General features: G+C 41.1%; 1 protein-coding gene across 1 annotated transcript in view; it reads left to right on the plus strand.

Annotated features, from left to right (window-relative positions):
• The window catches only part of plekhg4 (pleckstrin homology domain containing, family G (with RhoGef domain) member 4), a 194,879-nt gene that overhangs the window by 94,843 nt on the left and 72,730 nt on the right, over nt 1-27,306 (plus strand). The window contains exon 10 of the mRNA XM_048546548.1: nt 3,033-3,181. Coding sequence (XP_048402505.1) covers nt 3,033-3,181 — 149 coding nt within the window. The remainder of the gene's footprint in view (nt 1-3,032; nt 3,182-27,306) is intronic.

Consider the following 27,306-nt stretch of genomic DNA (forward strand, 5'->3'; position numbering starts at 1 on the left):
ACAGCAACTCATACTCTGCTTGGGAACCCTGCAGTCCAATGATATCAGTGTGGATTTCACAAGCTTTAAAATCTCCCGTCCTCCCACTGCATCCCAAAACCAGCCCAGCTCGTCCCTGCCTCCCTAACCTGTTCTTCCTCTAACCTATCCCCTCCTCCTACCTCAAGCCCCACCCCCATTTCCTACCTACTAACCTCATCCTGCCCCCTTGACCTGTCCATCCTCCCCGGACTGATCTAACCCCTCCCTACCTCCCCACCTACGCTCACCTTTACTGGCACCATCCCCGCCTCTTTGCCTTGTCTATTTCCTCTCCATCTATCTTCTCCTCTATCCATCTTCGATCCGCCTCCCCATCTCTCCCTGTTTATTTCAGAACTGTCTCCCCCTCCCCATTTTCTCATGAAGGGTCGAGGCCCGAAACGTCAGCTTTTGTGCTCCTAAGATGCTGCTTGGCCTGCTGCGTTCATCCAGCTCCACACTTGGTTATCTCGGATTCTCCAGCTTCTGCAGTTCCCATTATCTCTGAAACTGCTATCCTTACCTGGTCTGGCCTACATGTGACTTCAGACCCACTGCAATGTGGTTGACTCTTAGCACCCATCCCTAATACGCAAAGGGCAGTTAAATGCTGCTGCCTTAGCCAGCGACACCCTCATCCCCTGAACAATAATAAATATAGATCTCATGAGGTGATGGGACAAGAAGCCAGAGATAACGGAGGGTGATGTCACTGAAGGAATTGAAAACGAGGATGAGAATTTAAAAGTCAAGACCTATGCTTGATCAGCAGCCAACGTAGGTCTGCAAATATGGGGTAGATGAATAGAATTTAGGATAAGTAAGGACACAGAGAGCAGAGTTTAGCATGACTCAGGCAGAGAAATTGTTTCCAAACTTTTGCTCATTCAGTGTACCATATCAAATAAGCAGTCGATAATTTATTTAGTATGTAGGTTACAGTGGAGGATTTGAGAAAGAGGTGTTTGTGAGTTAGAGCAGTGTCGTTGTACATGGGAAAATTAATGCTGTGCTTTTGGAACAGTCTGTAGTTGAGAAATAGAATGAGAATCAAGATGAGACCCACTGGAAGTAACTGAAGCCACAATCTTCATTCTCACTTCAGGCTTTTATTTCCTAGCTGCTGATGCCACTTTCCTTTGTGCCGGTTGTCTGTCACTCAACTAATCTGTTTGCAAATTTTGACACATTTGGCCCTTAGTTAAAGTTCTGACCACACGTCCTTGACATCACCAAGATATGCAGCTCCAACTTTGTAACTTTGCCCAAATTCATCCCAACTTCAACATGAAGACAGAAATTGCTGGAAAAACTCAGCAGGTCTGGCCGCATCTGTGGAGAGAAATCAGTTAACATTTTGGATCCAGCAGCCATCCTTCTGAAGAATTTTTCTTTCTGAAGAGTTTTTCCAGCCATTTCTCCTATTTGATTCTGATTTTGAGCGTCTGCGATTCTTTCAGTTTTTCATCCCTACTTCAGTTCATCTGTTGCTGAAATCCTCATTCATGGTTTTGTTAGCTCTAGATTTAACTACTTTAATGCACTCCTAGCTGACCTCCCACACATTATTCCATATAGAACTTGAACCAAAGCTCTGCTGCTCGTCTCCACTTACTCAACTTGTCCAAATCATGCTGAGCATCTCTGCTGCCTGTTCACTGTTGCTGTGTGTTGTCGGCAAGTTTGGAGATGTTACATTTAGTTTCCTCATCTGAATTCTAATATATATTGTAAATGGCTGGGGTTCTAGCACTGATCCCTTCAGCACCTAACTAGTCACTGCCTCCAACTAGGAAAAAAGATCCTTTTTTCATATTTTGTTTCCTGTCTGCCGACCAGTTCTCTATCCATATTGGTACATTATTTCCCAACCCAGCGATCTTTAATTCTGGATGCTAATCTTTTTGGTGGACCTTCTTGAAATCCTGCTGAAAGGCCAAATATACCACATCTGCTAGCTCCACCCTATCTATTCTACTAGTTACATCCTTAAAAAAGACATCCCTGGAGAATTGCCAAGCATGATTTCTCTTTAATAAAACCCATGCTAATGCTGTCCCATCCTGTCACTGTTTATGAAGTACTATGCGATTAAATCCTTTATAATGAACTCTAGCATCTTCATCACTACTGATACCAGGCTAACAGGTGTACATTCATTGGATTTCTCTCTACCTTTTTTGAAAAATGTGAGATTTCATATAAATGTGAGGTTATTCACTTTGGTTTCAAAAACAGAAAGGCAAATTATTATCTGAAGGACAATAGACGTGGAAAAGGGTAGGTGTAATGACACCTGGGTGTCTCATCGCTGAAAGTAAGCAAGCAGATGCAGCAGGGTTGTGGCAGGCAAATTGTATATTAGCCTTCATTGCAAGAGCCTTTGAGTACAGGAGTAGGCTCTCTTATTGCAATTGTACAGAGCATTGTTGAGGACCACACCTCGAGTATAATGTGCAATTTGGACTCCATATAGGAGGAAGAATCATCTGGCTTTAGAGAGAGTGCAAGGTAGATTTACCAGACTGATTTATAGAATGGCAAGACTGACTAGATTATGAAGAGAGACTGGATTGATTAGGCCTGTCTTTGTAGCAATTTAGAAGAATGATGGATGATCTCATGGAAACTTATAAAATTCTTATAGGACTAGACAGGGGAAATGCAGAAAGGATGATCTGGATAACTGGGGAGTCTAGAACCAGGGGTCACAGTTTAAGGGTTCAGGATAGGCTGTTTAGCACTGAGGCATGAAATTTCATCACCTAGGGAGTGGTGAGCCAGTGGAATGCTGCACCATGGAAAATGGTTGAGCTCAAAATATTGAATATTTTTTAAAAAGGTTTAAGATACAGTTCTTGGCGCTAAAGGGATCAAAGGGTATGGGAAGAAATGGGAACATACTGAGATCAGCCATGACATCAAATCGTGGAGCAAGTTTGAAGGACTGAATGGCGCTCTCCTCCTATTTTCTATGTTGTTAGTAATTTATAATTTATTCCTAATTCCAGGAAGCAAGTGCTCTGTTGCAGCAGTATAGGCTCTTAATGAAGAATGTTCTGGAAGATACAAGATTAGTGAGACTGCAGCATGAAGGAGGAGCAATCCTGGCCAGACTGAGAAGAGAGGAATCTTGTATCGCAGGAACTGTAGTCTACAGGTAACTTCATCAGTGTCTTGTATGAGAGAATTTCAATTTGTTGTTAATTCCGTAATCTATTTTACATCAAACATCTGTTTGCACTTTATCAGTAATTTCATAGCTTTTGTATTATTTATATTATGTAGGATTTTGGCTGTTTGGAGCCTTCAATATATTTGGAGTTGTGCATCACTAGATAACTTCCGCAGCTCGATTATAGAGAAAATTATGCAAATTTGGGCTACATTGTTAATTAAATGATTTACCATTGGCATGGAATTGTACATAGTTAATTTTGGGAGAAACCAACCATGATAACAGTACTGATGAGACAAATGAGAAGGAAATCTAAAAGCTGAATCTTTCAAGGAAAGAAGATCACCATTAAATTGCCATCCTAATTCTTCACCTATTTTGTCTGAGAATGGAACTCTGCATTTCTCGCCAATTCTTCCAAACCTGTTCTCTTTAGAAATGTTGTTGTTTTATATTGAAATTCTTCTCCATAGTGCAGGATTGCCAGGGGCAAGACAATTCACAGTTCTTTCTATTTTATGGCACTAGCTGTTGTATCCTGTTTGTCTTCATTTCTTAATGTGCTGAAAAGCTCTTAGACATTTAAATAAGTTTCTTATTGTAGTGAATGAATATGAGTGATATGCATCAGATTTTGCAGGAGTCCCAAAATGCATCTTTGGGAGTATATCCAGCCTCAAATTAGAGACCTGAAAATCTGGATCGATTCTTTCTTGGTAAATGTGTTATTTGTTAATTTCAGCATTTCAAACTTGATTATTACAGGGGCAGAGGTCATAATATAAATTTGTCCTTAATTTGGCACTAAGTTTACGGTTGCCTTTAGGCCGTAGATAAATAGGGAAAATGCCATGTTGGTGCTGGGAGCTCTGCTTTTCTGCAGTTAGCAGATTTCTGTTTTTGCAGCTGCAAGGAAGGAGTTATATTCAAGCAATGTTGAATAACATTTGACAGTGTAAAGGTGGGACTTGCATTGTGTAGCAACTCCCATGATCTCATTAGGTCACTAAGCACTTTACTTCAACAACGAAGATAATAAAGTGTGAAGCTGGATGAACACAGCAGGCCAAGCAGCATCTCAGGAGCACAAGAGCTGACGTTTCGGGCCTTGACCCTTCATCAGAGAGCTTTACTTTTACCTTTACTTCAACAACTAATTTTGAATTTCCTTTATTGCATCGGTGCTTGGATTCCAGATTGGATGGGCAGTTACTTTCAAGCTTCATTACCTGCCTTCCTGATGCCATAATTGCAGTAAAGTCACCCGGGTGGATATCATAGAATATGAGTTCTGTAATAGGGGCTGTTAAGCTGGACCAATCAGGGAGTCCTGGCTGATAGACATAAACAGGAGTTAATGCATTCTGTTCGCTCTAGGAGCCAGCTATGAGCTGGCTGGGTCAGTCGTGTACCATGCAAATGTAAATAAAGGATGACTTGGTGACGGGATGATAGCCTTCATGGAGTTATCTCAGTGGCAATGAGTGAAAATATGCCCCTGAAGAAATGCTACCTGGCCTGCTCTGTCCTTCCAGCTGGCTCCAGCATCTACAGCTCTTGCTGCCCCCGAAAAGATCTGGTTGCAGCAGTCGTCTTTGCATTAGAATCAGCTTTTCTGGCATCATGCCACTATTTGGGAGGCTTGACTTGTTCTATTCTGCTGTCGAAGACCGGGCCCAGTATGTGGAAAGAATGCATTATTTTTTCTAGGCAAATGTCTTTGGGGCAGACAAAAAGCAACAAGTAATTCTCCTGACACTGGTGGACCTGCAGCTGTTTTGATTATTAGAAATCTAAATGAGGCCCCAGATATTAAAATCGTTCAAGAGTTGACAGATTTAGCAAAAGAATGTTACAACCACGAGCCGCCTCTGGTTATGAGAAGCTATTAGTTTTACTCAGCTCTTCGAGAATGAGGGGAATTCATAATGGGATTTTTGACAAGGTTAAGATGACTGGCAGAGGCATGTGATTTTGGTTTAACCCCAAGTGAGATGCTGACAAACAGTTTGGTACGTGGGATTAATGATGTGATCATGCAAAAGCGTCTACTAGATGAAACCCAACCGGACTTCAGACAGACACGACAACTGGCTTTGTGATTAGAACATGCATCAAGTGGATCACATGAGTTAAAGAGTATGCTGATGTAAGTGGACAGCTTCACCAGGCCAACAGAGCTTGGGGGACACCATGTGAGTGGAGGCAATTGTGTAGCCTCACTCAGGACATATTCTGAATAGAGGCACTCTGTGTCCGCCCACAGCAAAACTGCAAAACCAAACTAAGCTTTGGCCAAATGGTTAAAATTTTCTTGAGGATCTGGGCTGGCAAGCCATTGTAGCCGCGGACCTCAGACAGCAAAAGAGTACCTTCTGGCCTGGATTGAGTCTGAAAACTCATTGGCCAGCATCCAAGAGAGTCTATATTCAGAAAGTCCATCTACAGCTGATTTGGAACAGTTCAATTGCTCAGCAACATTCAAATCTGCCTTTGCCATTTTCCAGCAGACAATGGGTTAGGGTTAGGGTTAGGGTTTTCCAGCAGACATTTTACAAAGTCTACCCCAGGTCGCCATTTATCTGGATGATGTACTAATAAAGTAATGAGAAGGCCAATAATGAGCACTTGGAGAACTTGGATGTGGTGCTTAAACGTTTCTCTCAGGCAGATCTACTGTTTAGGAGAGAAAAATGAGTATTCCAGTGACATACTTGGGTTACGTAGATGACAAGAGTGGATTACACCTGTTGGAAGATAAAGTGAGGGCAGTCAAAGGTGGCTTGACTCCTGCATCTATATTGGAACTTAGGTCTTTCCTTGGTTGGTGAATTTTTACGCATCGTTCAGCCGTAATCTGGCCTCCATTCTGGTACTCTTACATCTGCTGTTGAACATGGCTTAGACTTGGAAATTGTCTCATTGCCAGAATGTAGCCTTTAGGGAAATGAAGAAGCTGCTATTGTCATCTAAGGTGTTGGCACAGTCCTATCCCAAGCAGAACGTGGTGCTGATATGTGATGCCTCCCCATATGGTATTGGGTAGTGTTGGCTCACTGTGACTCAACAGAGAGGAACATCCAATAGTGTCTGCATCCTGGACTTTGGCTGATGTTGAGCGGCAATACGGCCAAATAGAGAAGCAAGATTTGGCATTCATTTTTGGTGTGAGAAAGTTCCACCAATACTTTTACTGATGTAACTTTATAATAGTAACATACCACAAACCCCTGCTAGGACTACTTAAAGAGGACAGGGCTGTGCCACCCATCGCTTCATTCACATAAGAGCGGTGGGCTCTTATTCCAAGAGTTGTACAAGTTAGAACTCTGTTCAGAAGACCAAGTAGCAAATGTGGATGCACCACCATTAGTGACACCACTGGAAGAGTCTGTGCTGATTTTAAACTTTTTGGACACTCTTCAAGTCACAGCTGATAATATCTGACTGTGGACCCAAAAAGATCCAGTCCTGGGGAAAAAAAAACAGCTGGTGGTGATGGGGAAAACAAAACAGTGATCACAACCAGAACTGAAATCTTTCTGGTAAGGTCAGATCACTGTAGAAGATAACGTTTTATTATGGGGAGCAAGAGTAATTGTCTTGAACAAAAGCTAGCCCCAAGTACTGACCTAACTCCAGGTCATCCAGCAGTTTTCAGATTGAAGATTTTGGCCAGAAGTTATGTCTGGTGGGCAGGATTGGATGCTGACAGAGCCACATTGGTGGGGCATTGCGCAGAGTGCCATCAAGAACAAAAATTAGCACCAGCAGCTTCCCCACTTGCATGAGCATGGCCGGGTAAACTCTGGATGCAGTTAAATGATTATCCTGGTCCTTGCATGGGCTCAATGTTCTTGGTCATTGTGGATGCTCATTCAAAGTGGTTGGACATGCACAGACTTCATTTGTCAAAACAGGGACCATGATTGAAAGTTGCAAGCATCTTTTGCAATACACAGAGTCCTCAAGTTTTGATCGTAAACAATGGGTGATCATTTACCAGCAAGGAATTCAAGTATTTCCTAAACTTAGCATTTAAGGACAAGCATTCAGCATGTAAGGACAGCTCCATACTATCCATCATCCATTAGTTTAGTGGAAAGAGCAGTTCAAATTTGAAGGCAAGCTTAAAGAAACAGCCTACAGCTTCACCTGATACCAAATATCTGGTATAATAATATCTGGAATTAAGAATCTAGTGATGAACATGAATCCGTTGCCGTTTGTCGGAAAAACCCATCTGGTTCAACAGTGTCCTTTAGGGAAGGAAATTGTCATCCTTATCTGGTTTGTTCTACATGTGACTCCAGACCCACAGCAATGTGGTTGACTCAAAACTGCCCTCTGGGCAATTAGTGATAGGCAATAAATACTGTCTACCCAGCACTGCCCTCATCCCATTAATGAATAAAGAAAATAAATAAACTATCTTTGTTTCTCTTTGATCATAGGACTACCTCTCACACAACCATAGCGACAGGTCTAGCAGAGCTGCTAATAGGGAAAAGACTCTACACCGAGCTAAATCTGATCTTCCCAGATGTGGTGAGTGGGGAAGAGTGAAATATTATCAGAAATGCCAATGCCAGACACGAGTTCTCTGAGAGAGAGAGAGAGAGGGGCAGCTTACTTAATGGGACCAAGTTTGGTGTTGAAACCATAGGAATGGCCCTGCACGGGTAAGAGGCATTGTTGATGCGAAGTCAGGCCCCTTGGCATGCAAATTTCGGGTTAGGATTCAGGAGAAGCGGCGGTGAACAAGCACGTGAATCACATGAAAGCTGCAACCTCACACTGATGCAGGAGCAATAACATACTTAGTCCATCAGCACATCTGGCGAGGCTGTCAGAACCTGTGGTTTCTCTGTGGGTTCTCCTCCTTCACCTGCCATCAAAGAAATCTCTGAGAACGCGATGGATACGGCAAATGTTGCAGCATTGACCTCGATACCGCCTGAAGATGAATTTTGGTCAAGATGCTCCGTGGGCAAGTACACGCCGCCAGTATCCAAAGGAGAGTTGGAGGAACTAACCTGGTATGAAAATGCCTTCGGATAAAGAATGGCCCTCATTCCAGGACTTGGAGGCAGACAGATCTAGTGACTGGAATGAGGTCAGGCAGTTGGATGTCATAGAGTATGAGTTCCCTGTTTACCTGATCCAATCAGGTAGTCCCAGCTGATTGATTTAAATAGGAGTGTCAGGGATTCTGTTCATGCTAGGAGCTAGCTCTGAGCTGGCTGGGTTAGCGTTATGTACTGTGCACATGTAAACAAAGGATGACTTGGTGACAGATTAGGAGCCTTCGTAGAGTTATTTCACCTTTCAGTCAGATTCACGTGCAGCGGAATCAGTCGGTGTGTTAAGTCAGTCAGTTGTGTGTATGTAAGATAAAATAGCACCAGTCAGCATAGAATGCAAACTGTGCACAAGTCTGTGATAGCATAACAGTGTAAATAGTTGGTGTTGTTAATAAATGTCAGATATCTGAATTATTAAGAACCCTGTCTTTTAGCATATGTTATGTGGGCTATCATATAGGGCAAAACTGAGCCCATGTCATTACTGGCAGTGGTGTTTGTTCCAAGAAATATCAACAATTATCACTATTATGATGTGTGGAAAAAATATTCTTTGGCACCCACAAGCAGCCTTGAACTCCTACGTAGTCAGCTACTTTGTTTTTAACACATTTTGTATGTTCACAGATACTTTTATTTTCAGCATTTCAGGAATGCTTCCTGGAAATGCATGTCAAGAGATTGCATATTCTCATCCTGTTGTATTTTTTCATTTGTGATGGACAGAGAGTCATACTTACAGATGTACAATTTTTGTCTGTATTCGCTCTTGGTGAGAGAGCTCCATGATACCTCGATAGGAGTGACAGAGACAGGATAGTTGTCATGGGGGACTTCAACTTTCCAAATGTTGACTGGGAACAGTATAGTTCGAGTACTATAGATGGGTCAGTTTTTGTCCAGTGTGTGCAGGAGGGCTTCCTGACACAGTATGTAGATAGGCCAACAAGGGGCGAAGCCACATTAGATTTGGTACTGGGTAATGAGCCCGACCAGGTGTTAGATTTGGAAGTAGGTGAGCACTTTGGTGATAGCGATCACAATTCTGTTATGTTTACTTTAGTGATGGAAAGGGATAGGTGTATACCACTGGGCAAGAATTATAGCTGGGGGAAAGGCAATTACGATGAGATTAGGCAGGATTTAGGGACTATAGGATGGGGAAGGAAACTGCAGGGGATGGGCGCATTAGAAATGTGGAGTCTATTCAAGGAAAAGCTCCTGAGTGTCCAAGATGAGTATGTACTTGTCAGGCAGGGAAGAAGCTGTAGAGTGCGGGAGCCGTGGTTTACGAAGGAGGTGGAATCTCTGGTCAAGAGGAGGAAGAAGGCATATGTTAAGATGAGATGTGAAGGCTCAGTTAGGGCGCTTGAGGGCTACAAGGTAGCCAGGAAAGACCTAAAGAGAGACCTGAGAAGAGCCAGGAGGAGACATGAGAGGTTTTTGGCGGATAGGATCAGGGTAAACCCTAAGGCTTTCTATAGGTATTTAAGGAATAAAAGAATGACGAAAGTAAGATTAGGGCCAGTCAAGGATAGTAGTGATAAGTTGTGTGTGGAGATAGAGGCAGCACTAAATGAATATTTTTCAACAGTATTCACTCTAGAAAATGACAATGTTGTCGAGGAGAATACTGAGATACAGGCTACTAGACTAGGTGGGATTGAGGTTCACAAGGAAGAGGTATTAGAAATCCTACAGAGGGTGAAGATAGATAAGTCCCCTGGGCCAGATGGGATTTATCCTCGGATCCTCTGGGAAGCCAGGGAGGAGATTGCCGAGCATTTGGCATTGATCTTTAACTCGTCATTGTCTACAGGAATAGTGTCAGATGACTGGAGGATAGCAAATGTGGTTCCCCTGTTCAAGAAGGGGAGTAAAGACAACCCTGGTAATTATAGACCAGTGAGCCTTACCTCAGTTGTTGGTAAAGTGTTGGAAAAGGTTATAAGGGATAGGATTTATAATCATCTAGAAAAGAATAAATTGATTAGGGATAGTCAGCACGGTTTTGTGAAGGGAAGGTCGTGCCTCACAAACCTTATTGAGTTCTTTGAGAAAGTGACCAAACAGGTAGGTGAGAGTAAACCGGTTGATGTGGTGTATATGGATTTCAGCAAGGCGTTCAATAAGGTTCCCCACAATAGGCTATTGTACAAAATGCGGAGGGATGGGATTGTGGGAGATATAGCAGTTTGGATCGGAAATTGGCATGCTGAAAGAAAACGGAGGGTGGTGGTTGATGGGAAATGTTCATCCTGGAGACCAGTTACTAGTGATGTACCGCAAGGGTCGGTGTTGGGTCCACTGCTGTTTGTCATTTTTGTAAACATCCTGGATGAGGGCGTAGAAGGATGGGTTAGTAAATTTGCAGACGACACGAAAGGTCGGTGAAGTTGTGGATAGTGACTAAGGATGCTGTAGGTTGCAAAGAGACATAGATATGCTGCAGAGCTGGACTGAGAGGTGGCAAATGAAGTTTAATGCAGACAAGTGTGAGGTAATGCACTTTGGTAGGAGTAACCGGAAGGCAAAGTACTGGGCTAATGGTAAGATTTTTGGTAGTGTAGATGAGCAGAGAGATCTCGGTGTCCATGTACACAGATCCTTGAAAGTTGCCACCCAGGTTGACAGGGCTGTTAAGAAGGCACACAGTGTTTTAGCTTTTATTAATAGAGGGATCTGGTGCGGCCGCACTTGGAATATTGTGTACAGTTCTGGTTATTGCATTATAAGAAGGATGTGGAAGGTTTGGAAAGGGTGCAGAGGAGATTTACTAGGATGTTGCCTGGTATGGAGGGAAGGTCTTACGAGGAAAGTCTGAGGGCCTTGATGCTGTTTTCATTAGAGAGAAGAACGTTGAGAGGTGTCTTAATTGAAACATGTAAAATAATCAGAGGGTTAGATAGGGTGGATAGGGAGAGCCTTTTTCCTAGGATGGTGACGGCGAGCACGAGGGGGCACAGCTTTAAATTGAGGGGTGAAAGGTATAGGACAGATGTCAGAGGTAGTTTCTTTACTCAGAGTAGTAAGGGAATGGAACGCTTTGCCTGCAACGGGAGTAGATTCGCCAAGTTTAAGTACATTTAAGTCGTCATTGGATAAGCATATGGATGTACATGGAATAGTGTAGGTTAGATGGGCTTCAGATCGGTATGGCAGGTCGGCACAACATCGAGGGCCGAAGGGCCTGTACTGTGCTGTAATGTTTTATGTTCTATGATAAAGACTTGAACCATCCATGCACATGCTTCCAGCAAGACCACGTCTGCACTGCGAGGATTTAAATGGAAAATCCCTCCTTTAATTTGTTTTTGCAACTTTTCTTTTTGCTCATGGGAGGTGGGTGACTCTGGCTGGGCCAGCATTTATAGCCCATCGCTGTATGCCATTGAGAACATTGTGTTGAGTTGCTTTCATTGAACTGCTACAATTCATGTGGTGCATTTACATCCACAATGCCATTATAGAGGCAGTTATGCAGCAATGCTGAAGGAACAGCAACATATTTCCAAATCAGAACAGGGAGTGTCTTGAAGGGAAACTTGGAGGTGGTGTTGTTCTGTTGTATCTGCTGCCCTTGTCCTTCTAGGTGTCAGTGATCATAGACTTGGAAGGTGCTGTCCAAGCTGCCTTGGTGAAATTCTGCAATGCATTTTGTAGACTGCTACTGTAGAATGCTGCTGTGATGGAGTGAGTGAATATTTGAGCATGAGATGCTCAACAAACAAGCTGCTTTGTCCTGTACGGAGCCAACCTTCTTGGCTGGAGCTGCATTCATCTCGACAAATATTCCTTCATACTACTAAATGTGCCTTGCAGATGGTGGACAGTCTTTGGGGAATAAGGAAGTGAGCAACCTATGCAGTTCCTTTTATTTTAAAACAATGTATTAATTATACTTTTTAAAAATCATTAGACTTTTCAGGAATATTTTAAAAGTACTGTAGCTTTGATGTTACCCTGAACGCTGAAATTGAGGTAATTAACTTAGAAGGCTACGTCAGTAAGTCACAGCCAAAGAGAAAACAATCCTAACAGAATGATGTCGCATTATAAAACTGTCAACACTGCTGTTCAGTTTTGTGCCAGCAACCATCCATAGATAATTTATTTTTCCCTTCCTGCTTTAACCAGCTCATCGCCATCAAACTGGAACTCAACTAATTTATTGCTCTTGAATCTCTTATGCCAAAAAAAATTATTTGGGTATTTCTAACTGTGAACATGCAGTGAAACTCTTGCCCAGAAGAGGGAATGAATATTAGTGTTTAAATGTAATCAAATGAACTTATGGAACAGTGGATAACAATGCAGTAATTTAGGGGTGTTGAGTCCAGTATCTCATGGTATATGAGATGACTTGATAACTGTCTCCTCTCATTTTTATTTCCAGTAGACACATAGGGCTCTTAGAATTTTCAAGAATGAGTAACACACAACAGATATCAAGAGGGAATATCCTGTGTCATTGAAGCATCCATTTTAATTTAAAAAATAAAATTGTTCCATAAGTTTCCTTTTAAAGACTCAGATTATATTAAGAAAATCGTGGAAAAGGGGAACCGTAAGATTAATAGGAAGATAATGACAGACCAGCTGCAGTTTGCATTACTGTGTCAAAAAAAGTATTCTGTGCCCTGCCTTCTTTAGAATAGAAGCCCTACAGTTGCAGGCTGCTTGATCCATCGAGTCCAAACCAACTCTCTGAACACATCCCACGCAGACTCAACTCCTTACCCTATCCTTGTAACGTTGCATTTCCCATGGTTAATCCACCTAGCCTGCACATCCCTGAACGCTGTGAGCAATTTAGCATGGTCTGCACCATCTTTGGACTGTTAATGGTAGCTATGATGTGACTTCACCCTGATAACTTCACCTGATGAAGGGGCACCAGGAGGAAACCCACGTAGACACGGGGAGAATGTGCAGACTCTACACAGGCAGTTGCCCGAAGGTGGAATTGAACGCAGGTCCCTTGCGCTGTCAGGCAGCAGTGCTAACCACTAAGCTACTGTGCCGCCCCTTTTTGTACACACTAGGTTGCCACAAAGCATGGTATTGCCAAAATTTGGCTTTAATTTTTTTTAAACTTCAGAATTGAAATGATAAAGAAAAACTTGAGATACTCGAGCAAAGTTCCTCTTTTGACTCAAAAATATAGGAGGAACAGTCCAAACTGCTTTTAAGGGGGTGAAAAAATGTAAATTGCAAATAAAAAGTTTTCTGGTTAAATCTGACGTAGATCTGCTGCCCCCCCCCCCGCCCCCGCAGGCGAAAAAAATTAAGGGTGTTGTCCAGAAGAAGAGTTTTCGCAGGTTGGAGCAATGGAAAATTCACTCATGCAGGGTGTGTTTTTTTTTATTAGAAACAGGATAAAAACTCGTTCGGGGGTAGATAGTGTAAACCCATATTTTCTGCTCTTGTGGGTTAATGGGGAAAAGGCATTTTGTTAGATGTTTTAAGCTCTTCTGAGGTTAAGAAAGTATTTACTTTATCACATAAGCAAATACCTTTCTTTAAAATATTATCAGAACATTTCTACATTGCGTTTCCCTCTGCCCATGAGGCTTTGGCTGTCAATCTGGGCCAACTCCATTTCTCTTCCCCTTTGTGCTCTCCCATTTTTCCCTGTTGCTATGCCTGGTTTCATTGCCTCCACTGCCCTTCCCAATTCCTACACCTATGCTTCAACACTTATGAATCTTTGCTGTTTCAGGCTTGATTTGATCTTACAAACAGGAAGCAGAATTAGTTAAATTTGGAATTGTTGGAAACTTGGCTGACGAAAAATAATACCCTTTCCCTTCATGAAACTTCATGAAAAATGGTCTGCGCAAACCATTGCATGGGTGATGTAGCTGTTATCACCAAACCATAACATGGTCTTTACCATATTTATATCTGGTATCTTTCCTTCTATTAACTCTCCCACCTTGTTCAAGCCTATTATTTCTCATTTAAAGCCTTCATTTTTAACCAGCAACCAAGTTTCTCATTGAAATGCCCTGATTGTTTTCCTCCCTCAACCTCTGTCACTTCTGGTTCTCAATCTTTCTACTAATGGAAACAGTTCAGTTGTATCTGCTTTCTCTTAGACCTCTCATTTTTTATACCAATCTTCACTCAACTTCCTGTTCTCTAAAGAGAATAACTTACCCAAGTTACAATGGCTTTTCATCTGTGGATTGATTTGTGGAAACCTTTGTTACGTTATCATCTATAAAGCTTTCCCATCCTTTCTCAAGGGTCAAACACAGAAATAGAAACAATACATGTAGCTGAATCATTGTTTACATTCCTTGCTTTTGTACCCTGTTTCTATCTATAAATACCAGAGCAAATTTTTCCCTCGCTGATATGACATGAGTAATAACAGAAAGGTGGTAAAATACAAAGAGAATAAAAAAAATCAGAATCTCAACTTCAACTGTTCAGTGTGCAATATCTAAATCCAAGCCATTTGTATAAATTGAAGAAAGCAGTAGTTCTAATACTGACCCATGAGGAACACCACAGCCTACTTTGCTGTAAACTATTTTCTAATCAACCTGTTCACATCACCGATGTTATTACACCCCACTGGAACAGGTGAGACTTGAATCTTGGCCTCCACCTTGTTTCCCGTGACACAACCAGCATCATATCTATTGGCCGTTGCCTGTCCTGTAGTATTTTATCAAACACGTTTTAGAAATCCAAATTCACCATTAAAATTGCACTACTGTCATCAGTCCTTAAAAACTCAAATGCAGTTAGTTAAACACAATTATATTCTTAAAAATCTATGTTGGTTTTCCTTAATTAATTCACATTTGTCCGAGTAAGTGAATATTCATTTCCAAAACCCTCTGTCCCGACTCCATGGAAACGAGCCTGGAAGAATGCCATCGGAATTTCCAGCATTAGTTCACTTAGCAGCTCTGATGTACACCATACAGCCCTGATGACAAGTATAGCCAGCTTTTTTTAAGTTCCACAGCATCAGTCTTTAGCCCATGCATGTCATGATACATGAGCTGTCTCAGTTCAGTTCGCATGGGATTGAACCTGCAATGCTGATTTTATTCTCATCTAGCCATTCCAGGCAACTAAGTTAACTGACCCCTGACACAATGATCACTGTTCACCAAATGTTACCCAACTGACACTTTGTCAACAACTTTTCTGAATCAGTTCCAGCAGTGCCTCCTTCCTGATTCTGCCTGAAATAGTGAAGAAAATTCTTCTGAACTCTTCTTCGTCTACCTTTACTCACGATAGTCCTGTCCTTTTTATATCTTTCAAAAATCCTTAGATTTTGGAAAAGTCCCAAAAGATTGGAAAACTGCGAACTTAACATCTTCATTGAAAGGTGTGGGAGACAAAAATTAGTAACTGTAGCCCAGTCAGCTTAATGTGTCATTGGGAATATATTACAAAGCATTTAACAGCACAACATTTTTAAATATATAATAAAATCAAGCAGAATCAACCTGAATTCTTGAAGGGAAAATCATGTCTGACAAATTAATTAGAATTCTTTGAGGAGATAACATACAGGACAGCTAAAGTGGAAACAAGTGCATGTAATAAAATTGGATTTCCAAAAGACATTTGATAAGATACCATACATAATGCTATTTAATAAGATAAGAGCCCTTAACATTGGAATTAGCATATTAGTAAACTTAGAAATGGCTAACTAGTAGAATGCAGAGTTGGCATAAAAGGGACATTCTCAGGAAAGCAACCTGTAACTGCTGGAGTGCATCAAGGGCGAGGTAGTTGCTTAGCTCAATTGTCTCTACGTCTGGTTCTCAACATTGAGTGACACCGAGTGTGGGCTTAATTCCTGCACTGGCTGAGGTTACCATGAAGGGCTGCCCTTCTTGACCTTTCCCCTCTCTTGAGGTATGGTGACCTTCAAGTTATATCACCACCCGCTGTCTCTCTTTGAGAGAGCAGCCCTTTGGTACTATGGTAACTTTACCTTTACAGAGATCATTGCTGGGGCCACATTATTTGTAATATATATTAATGACTTGGGTGATGGAAGTGAATGACACAACAGGTGGGGAGGCAAGTAGTGAGAGAGGTGGAAAATAATGTTGGAAAATCTGAGCTAATGCACTTTGCAGAAAGAATAGAGGAACTGAATATTGTTTAAATTGGGAAAGGCTGCAGAAAATTGTAGCACTGAAGGATTTTGGGGGTCCTTGTGCACAAATTACAAAGTGACCACTAAGTTCGGTGGGTAATAGAGATAGCAAATGGACCTATGGCCTTTATTTTAAAGAGATGTGGTATAAAAATAGGAAGGTGTTGCTAAAATTATACTAGGTTTGAGTCAAACCATTGTGAGTAGCTTTGGTCCCCATATGTAATTAAAGATATACTAGTATTTGAGGCAGTCCAGTGAAGTTTCACTAGGTTGGTCTCCAATATGAAGGGACTTTTTTATAAGGGGCAGTTGAGCAGGATGTACTTGAGTTTAGAACTGGAGTTTAGAAAAATGAAAAATGACCTTATTGAAACATATTATCATTGGAAGACTTGACAGGAAAGATGTGGAGTGGTTGTTTCTCTTCGTGGGAGAATCTAGTACCAGAGGATATAATCTCAGTGTAGGGATCATCCATTTAAGACAGAGGAAGAGGAATTTCTTCAGTATAGTTAATGTGTGAAATTATTTAACATGGAGATCTGAGGGATGGATCCTTTAATGTATTCATGGTGAAGATTGACAAATTTTTAATCACTAAGAGGACTACATATTATAGGAACGAGGCAGGGAAGTAGAGATAAGGATTATCCCGATCTCCCATGATCTTGTCGAATGACGGAGAATATTCTCCATGGACCAAAAGGCATGGAAACAGACTGTAATGTTCAACTCATCCGTGCAGACCAGATATCCTAAATTAATCTAATCATATTTGCCTGCTTTTGACCTATATTGCTCTAAATTCTTCCTATACGTATACCCATCCAGATGCCTTTTAAATATTGTAATTGTACCAATCTCCACCACTTCCTCTGGCAGCTCGTTCTGTACATGCACCACCCTGTGTGTGAAAAAGTTGCCCCTTAGGCCCCTTTTAAATCTTACCCATCTCAGCTTAAACCTGTGCGTTCTAGTTTTGGACTCACCCACCCCAGAGGAAAAGGCCTTGGCTATTCGCCTATCCCTGCCACTCATGATTTTATAAACGTCTATACGGCCACCTCTCAGCCTTTGACGCTCCAGGGAAAATAGCTGCTGCCTGATCAGCCTCTCGCGATAGCTTAAACACTCCAATCCTGACAACATCCATATAAATCTTTTCTGAACCCATTCAAGTTTCACAAAATCCTTTCTATACAGGGAGACCAGAATTGAACGCAGTATTCCAAAAGTGGTCTAATCAAACTCCTGTACAGCTGTGACCACCTAACTCCTATACTCCATAAAGACAAGCATACCAAATGCCTTCTTCACTATCCTGTTACCTGCGACTCCACTTTCAAGGAACTATGAACCTACACTCGAAGGTCATTTTGTTCAGCAACACTCCTCAGGACCTTACCATTAAGTGTATAAATCCTGTCCTGATTTGCCTTTCCAAAACGCAGCACCTCACACTTATCTAAATTAAACTTCATCTGCCACTCCTCAGCCCACTGGCCCATCTGACCAAGATACCTGTTGGTAACCTTCTTTGCTGTATACTAGGCCACCAATTTTAGTGTCATCTGCAAACTTACTAAGCATATCTCCTATGTTCACATCCAAATCATTTATATGAATTACAAAAAGCTGTGGACGCAGCGCCGACACGCATTGCACACTGCTAGTTACAGACCTACAGTCTGAAAAAAAAACCTACACTACCATCCTGTGTCTCCTACCTTCGAACCAGTTCTTTATTCAGATATCTAGTTCTCCCTGTTTTCCATGTGATCTAACCTGGTTAACCAGTCTACCATGCAGAACTTTGTCGAGTGCCTTACTGAAATCCTCTTCGTTACTTCTTCAAAAAACTAGTGAGACACGATTTCCCACATACAAAGCCATGTTGACTTTCTCTAATCATTCCTTGCCTTTCCAAGTATTTGTAAATCCTATCCCCTAGGATCTCCTTCAGCAACTTGTTCAACACTGATGCCAGGTTCACTGGGTCTGTAATTCCCTGGTTTTTTCCTTACTGCCTCTTGAGTGGGGACACCTCCAGTCTTCTGGCACCTCACCTGTGGCTTTCAATGATACAAATATCTTGACAAGGAGTCCAGAAATGATTTTCCTAGCTCCCTACAGAGTTCTAGACGCCTGATCAGTTCCTGGGGATTTATTCACCTTTATGCATTTTGGGACATCCAGCACCACCACCACTGTAATAAGGACATTTTTCAAGATGTTGCTATTTATTTCCCCAAGTTCTGTATCTTCCATATCCTTCTTCACAGTAAACACTCTTGCAAAATACATGTTTAGTATCTCCCCCATTTCCTACTGTTCCACACAAAAGTGGCCTTGCTGATCTTTAAGATCAAAGGATCCTGTTTGTATATATGTTCACTGGTCATTGAAGTTGATAGGACAGGTGAAGAGAGCAATTATTGAAGCACAGTGTTCTGCATTTTAATAATAAGGGCAGAGTACAAGAGCAAGGAGGTTATGCTGAACATGTACAAGAGACCTGTTAGATGTCAGCTGGAATATCGTGTACATTTCTAGGTACCATACTGAAGGACAGGTGTGAATGCATTGGAGAGAGTGCAGAAGAGATTTGCAAAAAATAGTTCCAGGGTTACAAAGAAACTTCAGTTATGATGACAGATTGAAGAGGTTGGAACTGTTCTCCTTTGAGAGAAGAAGCCAAGGAGGAGATCTGACAGAAGTTTTCAAAATCATGAGATCTCTAGATAGAGTATTTGTGGAGAAAATGTTCCCACTCATCAAAAGATTGAGAAAACAAAGTCACAGATTTAAAGTGACTTACAAATGTGATATGAGAAAATCCTTTTCTCTCAATGCATGTACCAAGTCAGGAAAGCACTGCCCAGAAGTGTGGTGGACACAGAGTCAATTGAGTCATTCAAGATACCATTAAATACAGGTACTTCTGCTATAATGTGTTTCTTTAGCTCGAATTGGCTGTAACACGATTGATGAATATTGGATGCATTTGGATTTCACAAAGTTACTACTGTATAGCATGGCAATTTTCTATAATACGACATTGCACAGAGCACACCAATCATGTTATTAGGAGAGCTACCTGTAATTTTTTCTATTCAATTAACATGAAACGGTATGGGTAGAAAGCAAAAGTAAAAAGCCAGTGCAGGCAGCATGGGCTGAATGGTTTCCTTGTACTCTATAACATCTCTGTGATGTGTGACTAAGAAAGAAACCTGTCTTCTCTCATTTTATGTTTTCTATTAGCTCATGCAGTGAGATCTGCTGCATGTCTGTTAATCCATAAACCACACCAGTGTTAATTGGAAATGTTTAAATGCAAGCCCAACAGTATATTTGAAATGAACTTTCTATTTTTATTTCAGTCTTAAGATTGTAGTTTGTTGGCTTTCCAGTACACAAATTAATGTATGAATATTGTGGTGCTTATTATAAAATTAGCACAGAATACCTGAAGGGCAGGTTAGAAAGTACATGAGCAAAAAACGAATTGAGGCATTGTTGATATTATAAAACAAAGGGAATGATACCTTCCTACTAAGGATAGCTACTAAACCAGAGCCACGGTCTATCAGGCTTACAGGTAAGGTGCCATCTCTTCACCACCATCTGTATATAGTTCTGTTCCATAAAAGCCTGTTGTTTTATACTGACAAGAGTATTGACCTCTGTTCAGGAAGGAGATTATACTCAATCCGAGGCCGGACCAGAAATTGGTACATGTTGAGCATTACTTCCTTGATTTCTATTTGATGCCACTTGATAATGCAGTAAAGTTCCACCACTTAACTGATGTTTGAGTGTAGACTGACGGGGTAGGAAAAACCAAGCAACAATGAATGTTCAAAATCAGTAACCAGTTCAGACATTGTTGGGGGAGAAACCTCAACATCTGTGGAGAGAAAACAGAATCAGGATTTATTCACATTTTTCCAGACCTGAAGAAGGGTTACTCACCTGAAACATTAACTCTGCTTTCAGTCCACAGATGCTGCCAGATGTGCTGAGCTTTTCCAGAAATTTCTGGTTTTGTTTCTGATAGTGTGGGAAGTGGCTAGGTTGGATTTGTCCTGCTTTTAGCTCATTATATGCAGTATTGTAGTTGCAGCTAGGGGCATGGCTAGTTCTGGAGCAGAGGTCTTCAATATTATTGCCAGCCTTTTCCGAATAGCATAGACTCTTCAAAGCAAACTGACAATGACTTTTACGTTTATCACACTTGTATGTGCCTCGCAAAATGGCTAAATGTGGAACTTCCTTCCAGAGAATACTTGGAGCAAATGGCATAGATACAGTTAAGAGAAGCTGAACAAGCATATGAGAGTAGATCTAGATGAGAAAAGTTTGGAGAAGGTACAACTGGCCGTAAACACCAGTGCAGACTGATTGAGTTGAATAGCTTGTTTTTGTGCCGGACATCCTTGTGAATTTAACATGTACACCTGTTCCACCATTCAGGTAGATTGAGTCTAATCTGTATGTTAACTTCATTTTCCTGCCTTGTTTCCATATCCTCTAATATCTTTACCTAGAAAAATCTGTCCATTTTCGTTTTGAAATCGCTAAAGATTTTAAGCTTACTGAGGAAACAGTTCCAAATTGTCGCAGCCGAATGGCTTACTGTTTGTGGTTTATAGTGATAAACTTCTGATTTTAGGAACATAACTTGTAGTTTGGCATTTTAAAAAATTAGAAGAAAGAAAGTTATAAACAGTTGCGTTATTTATTTAAGGAACTGAAGATATGATGGGTATGATTTTCTTCTTTTCTCTGGTGATTCATTCATTTGCTGAAAAGGAGGCAAGATATCCAAACAGACTGTTCAGAGGAAGGCCTGTCATGTCTTCTTCAAATCAAGCACTATAAAGGACAGAAGCACAGGCCTTTCTCTCAAATGAAATCCCAGGAGATAGAAGTACTGCCGAATGAGATCTGCATACCCATCAAAGGACACATCATTGAGAAGACCATGATTGCTTTTGGAAGGAGAGCCAAGATCACAAAAACCAAAGTTGCAGTACGTTTTGTTTGAGGGCATCAGTGGAAGGAAGAGCAGTGCTGTTAGAAGCAAGGAGAGGGAAGATAGCCCTCTGCAGGCAAACACCTGCCCTGTGTTCAGTTTCCGAATCGTTTACAGTCAGTGCAGATTTAGAGATGAGACCATAAGGCATAGGAGCAGAAGTAGGCTCTTCACTCCTCAAAGTCTGCTCTGCTGTTATAGAGCCATAGATTCATACAGCATGGAGACAGACTCATTGGTCAAACTAGTCCACGCCGATCATAATCCCAAACTAAACTAGTCCCATATCCCTCCAAACCTTTTGTATTCATGTACTTATTCAAATGTATTTTGTATGTTGTAATAATACCCTGATCCATCACTATCTCAGGAAGTTCATACCACAAACGAACCACCGTGTGTAAGAAACGTTACCCCCCAACATTTTTTAAATGTCTCTCCTTAAATGTGTGCCCCTTAGTCTTGAAATCCCCCATTATATGGAAAAGACAACTGCCATTAATTCTGTCAATATCCCTCATTATTTTATAAACTTCTATAAGGTCACCTCTCAACCTCCTATGCTCCAGTGAAAAAAGTCTAAGTCTATCCAATCTATCTTTAACTCTAACCTTCCATACCCGGCAACATCCTTGTCAATCTCTTCTGATCCCTCTCCAGCTTAATAATATTCTTCCTATAACTGGGCAACTAGAAGTAGAGTGTCGTGTACAATGTCAACATGACTTCCACACTCCTATACTCAAAGGACTGGCCAATGAAGGTAAGCATTTTTAACCATCCTTCAAGAGAGTTATATACCTGACCGCTTAATTCCCCGTTCTACAACACTACCCAGGCCCTGCCGTTAATTGTATAAACCTCACCCTTGTTTGTTGTACCAAAATGCAATACCTCACATTTATCCAGATTGAACAATTTTCAGCCCATTGACCCATTTCATCAAGGTCCCTGTTCACATAGATCATGGCTAATTTGATAATCCTGAGTTCCATTTTCCCGATTTAAAAGTCTATCTGTTTCAGACTTGAATATGCATAATGATCTGGCTTCTACAGCCATCTTCAGTAAAGAATTCCACAGATTCCTTCTCATCTGTTTTAAAAGTGCAAACCTTTTTCTGACAATATGCCCTCTGGCGTTAAACTCTATATTAACAGGAAACAACTTCTCCACATCTACCTTGTCAAGTCCCCTTTGTATGTTTCAAAAAGATCACGTCTCATTCTTCTAAACTTTAATGAATACAGGCTCAACCAACTCAATCTCACCTTGTAAGGCAGACCTCCCATTCACAGGAACTGCCCAGTGAAATTTTTCAGCACTTTCTCCAGTGCCAGTATATCTCCTCCTTTGGTAGTCAAAAACGATACACAGTACTCAAGCTGTGGCCTGACTAGTGGCTTGTATAGTTTTAGCAAGAACTTCCTGTTTTTATATTCTGTTACCTTTGGAAGAAAGGCCAAAATTCCATTTGCCTTTCCTATTACCTGCTGACCTCGTACGATAGCTTTTTGTGTTTTATGTACAAGACTCTCAAATGCCAGTGCTGTGGCGTTCTGTAGTCTTACTCCATTTAAATAACATTCAGCTTTTCTATTATTAGTGCCAAAAGTACATAACCTCATATTTTCCCATTTGTGCTCCGTCTCCCAGGTTTTTGCCCCTTGCTTAACTTGTTTATATCCCGCTGTAGACTGAATCATCCTACCATTTGCCTTCCCAGTTATTTTGTTGTTACCAGCAAACTAAGCTGTAGTCCATTCACTTTGCTTATTCAAGTCATTAATATATAGATTACAAATAATTGTGGACCCCTGAAATGATCTGTGTAGCACATCACTAGTTACAGGCCTTCATTCTGAAAATGTACCACTTATTCCCAACTCTTCTATTAGCTAATTAATCCTCTATTTATACTAATATACAACCTCCAACATTATGGAATCGTCTTCAGTTTTTCATTCAACTCGTTCAGTGTTGTTCTGTCACATCTCTGGAACACGTGGGTCTTGAACCTGGGCTTCTTGGTCCAGAGGTTGGGACACTACCACTGACACAAGATTCCTCACTGTCGGCTCTTATTTTATGAAATAGTTTTACATGGAACCTACCACTGCCTAAAAATCATCCCATTCCCTCATACTTCATTTTCCTCACCTCCTTACCCCTGCCCCCCCCGACATCACTCCTCTCTCACCTGCCTCACTCACCTCATCTCACCACCCCCCAAGCACTGAACAATCCATTAACTCCATCAGCTCTATGCTGTCTTATCCCCACTTATCCACACCCATTCAGCCTCTTCTCACCTCTCCACCTCTAAAGTACACACCTTGTGCCTACTCACTCACCTTCCTCCTGTACTACCTCACCCCCTCACCATTCATTCATACACTCTCATCCACCCCCATCGCCATCACATCAGACTCCTATCCCTCTCACCATCTTTCACCCTCTGCCAACCCCGACCCACCTAGCACCCTTCTGCCAACTATTTAAAGGTATTAAAAACTGAAAGAACTGTAGGTGCTGTAAATCAGGAACAAAAACAAAGTCACTGGAAAAGCTCAGCAGGCCTGGCAGCATCTGTGAAGGCAAAACAGAGTTAACGTTTCAAGTCTGGTGACCCTTCCTCAGAACTGTTCTGAGGATGAGTCAAACTTGGAATAAAGTATTATATCATATCAAAACCTGCTGGAGAGGAATCATAAGTGCCTATTTTTCAATTTCTGTTATGTTCTGAATCTTTTTTTCCAGATTTATTCCCTTGTTCTTGACTAGCAAGCAATTCATTTTTTAACTGTGACTGACAGCTGTCAGCATCATTTACACACAGAACTGTTTTGATATGATATAGCAGGTTTTGATATGATATAATACTTTTTTCCAAGTTTGACTCATCATCCACATTAGTCCCTATATTTCAAACCATGGTAAGATGTCAGAAATGATCAATTGTGTCAAAGTTGAATACAGCAATGCACAGGTGAATTGAACTCTGAAGACTATGTTTCATGAGCCAGTGATTTATGTAAAGTTGATGATGCAGTGTAATGAACCCAATGTGTGATGTGGCCACTCTTAAGGCTGGCAATAGAACATAGATAGAATATAGAAAAGTACAGCACAGTACAGGCCCTTCAGCCCACGATGTTGTGCTGTGGAATAATCCTAATCCAAAAATAAAATAACCTAATCTACATTCCCCTCAATTCACTGCTGTCCATGTGCATGTCCAGCAGTCGTTTAAATGTCACCAATGACTCAGCTTCCATGACTACCACTGGCAAACTATTTCCATGCGCTCACAACTCTCTGGGTGAAGAACCTCCCTCTGACGTCTCCTCTATACCTTCCTCCTAACACCTTAAAACTATGACCCTCGTGGCAGTCAGTCCTGCCCTGGGAAAAAGTCTCTGGCTATCGACTCTATCCTTGCCTCTCATTATCTTGTGCACCTCGATCAGGTCACCTCTCTTCCTCCTTCTCTCCAGAGAGAAAAGTCCGAGCTCAGTCAACCTCTCCTCATAAGACAAGCCCTCCAGTCCAGGCAACATCCTGTGCTCCTGAGATGCTGCTTGGCCTGCTGTGTTCATCCAGCCTCACATTTTAACATCCTGGTAAACCTCCTTAGCACCCTCTCCAAAGCCTCCACATCTTTCCTATAATAGGGAGACCAGAACTGGACACAATATTCCAGGTGTGGTTTCACCAGGGTTTTGTAGAGCTACAGCATAACCTCGCGGCTCTTAAACTCGATCCCCCTGTTAATGAAAGCCAAAATACTATATGCTTTCTTAACAACCTTATCCACCTGGGTGGCATTATTGATTCTTTCCAGTTTTCCTAGCTGCAGAGGAAATTTACTCCATCTTGTGCATCTTTCATATACTATACCTGAGATCTTTGGTTCTTATCTGGAATATCTACCACAAATTGAGCCATAGATAACATGGGCAACCTGTTGTTGCTTCATTTTAGCGATTCATTCTATTTTATGTCTGAGGCTGTGTAGTATTTCTGAACAAAACTACCACTTGCCCTCTGTGAATATTATTGACATTTCGCTCGACATTTAAAAATGTAATTTATTTATTTCTGAAAGCTTACTGATTTTCCGAATCCTAATCTTGGAATTAAGTAAATATTTTGATTTCATTTCTCTACATTCTTTATCTTGTTGCTGGCTGTTTTACATTCTGGTGCAAACGGTATCTATATTGCTGTAGCTAGCGTTTTGACACTAAAGTTTATGCCAATTCAGGCTTGTGTTAAGGCTTGGGTTCAGTTAAAATTGTTAACCACAATGTCTTGGTTCTGTCAGAATTAATATTACCACTTTCCTACCCAGCAGGCTGTCCGCTAATAAGATTGTGAATGGTGAACAAATTTCTGTTAGTTCTGGTATACAAACTGTTGTGGTTGGAACCTAAGTGAAGTCTTTCAAAACTCCTTACCTGTAGAACTACATCAATTTAGGGCTGATAGCTGGACATCATCAACACAATAGTGGGTGTGATCCTTTAAAAATAACTAATTCCACCTCTTACTTGCGTGGTGTTACACATGCATATGCCATGTATAGGGTGAATGCTGGAAAATCGTTATTGACACTTTCATTCCAAATGTTAAGTTCTGCTCTTGTAGAACACTACTTTGATTAGCTTTCTAATCTTTCTGTATTAGAAGCATTTGGTTATGTCCAGGGAGTAATTGTATTTAAAACTATTCCCTTTATTTATGTAAACAAAGTCACTTTTTTTACATGGATTAATGAAAATAATTTATCCAAAAAGAATCACTAAATCTTGTTATTAAAGAGAAGCAATGAAAACAGTCAAGAAACAAGTAACTAATTAAAGTGGGATAATGTTGAGGAGAGGGAGATAACTCATTTGAATGAAAAGATTGGTTGTGCACTCTTAAACTCTAAAAACAAATTTGAACTGCTATACTAATTTTTGACACAGAAATAATTTTGAAAATTGCTCAACTTAATTATCCTATGGTATTAAGCCAATCTGGTCGATCTGTGGCTTCAGGCTTTTAGCCTAAGATACACGAGGCTTTAGTTATTGCGAGGAGTCTGAGATACTGCTGCTCTTTTGGCATGTACAGCAAGCACTAGACCAGTGATGCTCAGAACCTGTTTTATGACTTGTGATTATGGCACATCCATATCCTTGAATGTTTTTCATTCGTTCCAAAGTCTGACTTTTACCACTGTATTTCAACCTTCCCCCAGATTATTTAAATGCACAATTATAATTTTGCAAATGCCTCTTAACTCCAAGTTGACCCTTCTTCTCCTGCTAGCTGTCCTCTCACTATCCAAAATATCCATTCTTACTTATTCTCCTGTTACATACATCCTAAAAAGAGTAGCTCCATGTTTCAGATCTCTGTTTATCAGGCCTCACTCACCACAATAATCATATGTTGTATCTCTTCTTGTGCAGCTGGTTGTACAACATGGGCCTATGGGCTAAAATGTGGTTTGTTAGCGGAGTCTGACTTGGTGGGTCCATATTGCTCAAAATGTATAATTGGAAGATTTTGAGAAGAGTTGCTTCCCTAATCAGAGGCTTTCTCTCCCATACTTGCTTTGGATAGGTTGAGCAACAAATGTGAGAAAGGAACATTGTGAGTCGTGAGAAGGGAAGTGGCAGTCAGGCCAAAGATAGGCAAGAAGAGTTTGTCAGGCCACCTGGAAGAGGTCGGGAGTGGTGAGTGAGTGATAACTAAGTGGGCAGACAGTCAGAGCTGAGTGAATGACTGACTATGATGTTAGCTGGGTGCATGAGTCACTGGTGCTTGATGGGTGAGTATATGAGTT

The sequence above is a fragment of the Stegostoma tigrinum genome, chromosome 16, assembly GCF_030684315.1.
Source record: "Stegostoma tigrinum isolate sSteTig4 chromosome 16, sSteTig4.hap1, whole genome shotgun sequence".
Lineage (NCBI taxonomy): Eukaryota > Metazoa > Chordata > Chondrichthyes > Orectolobiformes > Stegostomatidae > Stegostoma > Stegostoma tigrinum.